Consider the following 4,617-nt stretch of genomic DNA (forward strand, 5'->3'; position numbering starts at 1 on the left):
AGCGCATACGCTCAGAATATGTGTGACAATGTTCCTCAGTGACAATGACAATCTTCATGATTCTATTGTCTTCTGATGTTACTTCTGCGGTCTTCTCATGTAACAGCTCCCAGAAATCATCCTTATCCTGGTCAGAACATCCAATCTGAGATACATAGCGCATACGCTCAGAATATGTGTGACAATGTTCCTCAGTGACAATGACAATCTTCATTAATTGGTCGTTGAAGCGTTGTACTTCAGCAACTGAATCTCGGAATTGTTGCGAGACAATAATTCTTATGGCACTTCTGGTCTTTGAGCTGCCGTTGTAGATGACCCTCAAGCATTAATCAGTGTCCTTTGCCCTGCTACTGGACCAATCTTGTCTCTTGGAGCGCACATTGATCGATACGACGACGTTCAAGTGTGACAGCCAACTTGCACAAGCGATTGTCAATGTCCCTATGTTTAGCGTTGCTATGCGAGTTTTAATAACATTGTGGGATTTTTGGACTAAATTAATTGTTCTAAGATGCTCTTGAATCAGAGATCCCTTGCATACCTTCTCTATTCATTGAGCTTTGTAAGTCAGTTCCTGCAGGTACTGTAGTTTTTATAAGATGCATGAGTCACTATTTTTTATATAATATGACATTGGTCATCAAAGTTGGCCCGTCATAGAAAGGCCTATTGGCAGACTCAGTGAAACATAACCGGCTAGTAAAATGTAAAAGCAATTTTAAAAAATTTGAATAATTAATTTTTATATTTTCATATCTTTTTTGAACTATTTTTTTTTTGCAATTATCTTTTTTGTTTTATTATCAAACAAAAAATATTTTATATGTTTCTCTTTTTTTCCTTTTTTCTTTTTTTTTTTTTTTAACATTTAAAAAATTTTTGTTAGTAATAAATATTGGATGTAAAATAATAACCTGTGCATAATTGAGGAAGAATAATTGATCATGTGTTAAATTAACACCTGGTAAGAGTAAATATTGTGGATATTTGTGAACATATTTTTTATATGCTTTATATGCTTGCTTTAAACCACCATTATCAGCTATATTTTCACCCTGTAATAATAATTGATATCATTTGATAAGATTTTGATTACTAAAAAAAAAAAGAAAAAGTTTTATGGAATGATTACTTGTATTTAATAAAGGCTTTATTGAGAGAAGAAAAAAAAAAAGTTCCTGGAAATAAGTTTAACTATTTCAAATAATATATTATTTATGTGATCAATATATTACTTAATCTCATATACTATTAATAAATATTAATTGACATAGAGCAATATATTGATCATCTTTTCTTCTGCAAATAATTGAACAATGATCAATATATTTATTACTTAATTTTATATACTAATAATAAATATTAATGAATATTAATTGACATAGAATAATATATTGATTATCTTTTTCTTTTTTTTTTTTTTGTCAAATAATTGAACAATGAAATATTATATAATTCTTAATTCATATTAATTATTAAATGGTATTTGATTAAAAGATTCTTAACAGAATTTAATGGGAAAAAAAAAATTTTTTAGCAAAACAAACTTTTGTACTACGACCATTAACTTTCATGCCAATTTGTTCAAGTATAAAAGCTGAATATTGATCTTCGATGCATTTTGTTTTAATTTCAAATTTTTCAATTGTCGCATTATCCCACCATTGTCGAATATTGCCATATTTATCATACAATCGTCCTATATATTACATTTAATATTTTATATAAAGAAATTATCATTGATTAGTTTAAAAATTAGCAAAAAATTTTAATTATTATAATGTATGCTAGTTTTTTTTCTTTAATTTAAATTTCAACGATACATTTGCAATTATAACAAAAGTAAATATTGATATTGATAAATTTTAACAATGATAAACATTATAAAAAAAAAAAAGATTATACTTATTATAAATGAGAGAAAATAATTATGATGAAGATTTTAATTTTATAAAATTGTTAAAATTTAAAATGGATCAAACTTAATTTTTTAGCTTAATCATTATTTTGCATTTTTCTTTTTTTTTTTTCAACCTTAAATATTACATTTGAAAAGCTTAATTTCAAATCCAAAATAAATTATGACAAAAAAAAATTTGTAACAAAAATTATTTCCAAATTAAATTTTTGGTTTTAAATTTTTAACTAAAATAAAAATAATAAAATTTATCAAAATTTTTTTACATCTATTATCAAAGTTTAAATTTAAGCTTACATTATCGATTTATCTATCATCCTTTATCATATGTATGAAAAAATCGATAGAATTTTTAATTTCTGGTTGAAATTTGATTTTTTTTTTTTGAAACTTCCTAAACATTACCAAATTAAATTTGAATAATAGTTAAGATATGAATAAGAGAATAAACATAATGTAACAATACCTCGATCATCAAATCCATGTGTAATTTCATGGCCAATTACAACACCAATACCGCCAAAATTCATTGAACTTGGAAAATGTTTATGATAGAAAACCGGTTGCAAGATGCCAGCCGGAAAAACTGAATTTTTTTTTAAATCAAAAATCAAATTATTTTTTAATTAATTTTTAATTAAAATGAAAAGACTGTCAAAGATATTCATCATTTTTTTGAATAATTAAAAAGAAAAAGTTAACTAGTAGAAGTCGTGCAGTGAAAAAACAAAAAAAAAAATTCCAATTAGAAATGAAATTTGAATAAATCGAATAGTGTAGTATAAAGGATAGGTCAATATATCGGTTGAATATGATCATATCATTGATATGATCATATCATTGTTATCATATCACTCATAATACTTTATGAAAAGTTTTCCATACAATTGTATGGAAAATGATAGAAAGCTTTCTGTATGATAGAAAGCTTTCTACAGTTAACAGAAAAAAGTGACAGGAAAAAAAATGGTTTAAAATAATAAAATATGATGAAAAATTTAATATATTTTCCTGCATAAATTTCAAATTTTTACAAAAAATTCAAAATTTATTTCAACCATTTTAAATTTACAAATAAATATAACTTTACATCTAATACTTACTTATCTCATTCGTATTTGGGCTATAGAAAGCATTTACAAGTGCTGCTCCAGCTACCCATCTGAAAAAAAAAAAATTTGTTTTAAACATTTTAAATTATTTTGAAATTAAAATTTTGTATGATTGTTAGTTTTTTAACTATTTAATTTACATGTTTTTTCATTACAAATTTAACTTTTCAAAGGATAAATTCAAAAAGTTTTAAATTACTTGGTAAGGTAATATAAAACATTTTTAAATTTATACGATTAATAACAATAAAAAAAGAATTTTAATTAAGCACAATTTACATTATTTAATAAATTTAAAATTTCGATCTTAAATTTACATGATTAATGACATATGAAAAGCTCAAAATTGCATAACTTGCAAAGTTACTTTTCGGTAATAATTTCTTTTCTTTTTAGCTTTAAACAGGAAATCAAATATTTTTTTTTGCATTAAAATAGGAAATTAAAAATGGTAATAAAATTTATCGAAATAATTTAATTGGAATTGAGCAAATGCTACCTTTCACGATCAACTTTCTCACTGATACGCTCCAATACATCCTTCTGATACATTTGATAAAAGTGAAATTTTGTTTTATAATAATTACCATCATAAACAATGTAATTTTGATATTCATTATCGACTAATTTTGAATCATCCAAATAATTTGGATAACCAATTTTTTATTCATTGCATCAACCTGAAATATTAGACAATACAATATCATTTATTACATTAATTGATTATATTAAATGATATTAAAATTTAAGATAATTTAAAATATGGCCCAACTCATTAACCTAGAATTAACATTAAATGGTCTAATTTAATTGTTCACTTATCATCATCCTATTTTTATGTAATAATGCTTTTGATATCTATGTTATCATGATTAGTTTAAATATGAAAAAGAAAAACAAATATAATTTACTTTTAAATATTTTAATTAACAAAGTATTAATTGCGTATCATTTTTTTTTGATTTAATTTTTGTTTGATCTTTGAATTATTAATTTTTCATTGGTTGATTAAAAATGAATGAAAAGTTTTAATGATTAATACTTTTTCTTTAGCAAATCCTTTTGCATGCTCAGTTAGCCAATCTTCAGTTTGTAACATATCCACAAATGCCGCCATTATTAAATCAATCATTTCTTCCACCTAAATAAAATTCCATTTAATTTTTCAAATTATTGATTACCATTATTTTCCATTGTTACTTACTATTATTAATCATCGTTATTTTTCATCATTATTATTATTGTTATTTATTATCAATTCGCATTATTACTGTTGTTATTACCATTATTATTGTTATTACTATTATTATTATTATTATTATTATTATTATTATTATTATTATTATTATTATTATTATTATTATTATTATTATTATTATTATTATTATTATTATTATTATTATTATTATTATTATTATTATTATTATTATTATTATTATTATTATTATTATTATTATTATTATTATTATTATTATTATTATTATTATTATTATTATTATTATTATTATTATTATTATTATTATTATTATTATTATTATTATTATTATTATTATTATTATTATTATTATTATTATTATTATTATT

The 4,617-nt window shown here is 22.2% G+C and overlaps 2 protein-coding genes across 2 annotated transcripts in view; both read right to left on the reverse strand.

Annotated features, from left to right (window-relative positions):
• The window catches only part of LOAG_18326 (hypothetical protein), a gene marked incomplete at both ends in the record, with an annotated part of 3,999 nt that extends 414 nt beyond the window's left edge, over positions 1–3,585 (reverse strand). Inside the window, 6 exons of the mRNA XM_020450988.1 lie at positions 83–295; positions 918–1,058; positions 1,551–1,702; positions 2,388–2,507; positions 3,025–3,083; positions 3,533–3,585. Coding sequence (XP_020305268.1) covers positions 83–295; positions 918–1,058; positions 1,551–1,702; positions 2,388–2,507; positions 3,025–3,083; positions 3,533–3,585 — 738 coding nt within the window. The remainder of the gene's footprint in view (positions 1–82; positions 296–917; positions 1,059–1,550; positions 1,703–2,387; positions 2,508–3,024; positions 3,084–3,532) is intronic.
• A 71-nt stretch (positions 3,586–3,656) lies between these two features.
• The window catches only part of LOAG_18327 (hypothetical protein), a gene marked incomplete at both ends in the record, with an annotated part of 2,471 nt that continues 1,510 nt past the window's right edge, over positions 3,657–4,617 (reverse strand). The window contains 2 exons of the mRNA XM_020450989.1: positions 3,657–3,713; positions 4,076–4,174. Coding sequence (XP_020305269.1) covers positions 3,657–3,713; positions 4,076–4,174 — 156 coding nt within the window. The remainder of the gene's footprint in view (positions 3,714–4,075; positions 4,175–4,617) is intronic.

The sequence above is a fragment of the Loa loa genome (genome assembly GCF_000183805.2).
Source record: "Loa loa unplaced genomic scaffold supercont3.264, whole genome shotgun sequence".
In the NCBI taxonomy this organism is placed as follows: domain Eukaryota; kingdom Metazoa; phylum Nematoda; class Chromadorea; order Rhabditida; family Onchocercidae; genus Loa; species Loa loa.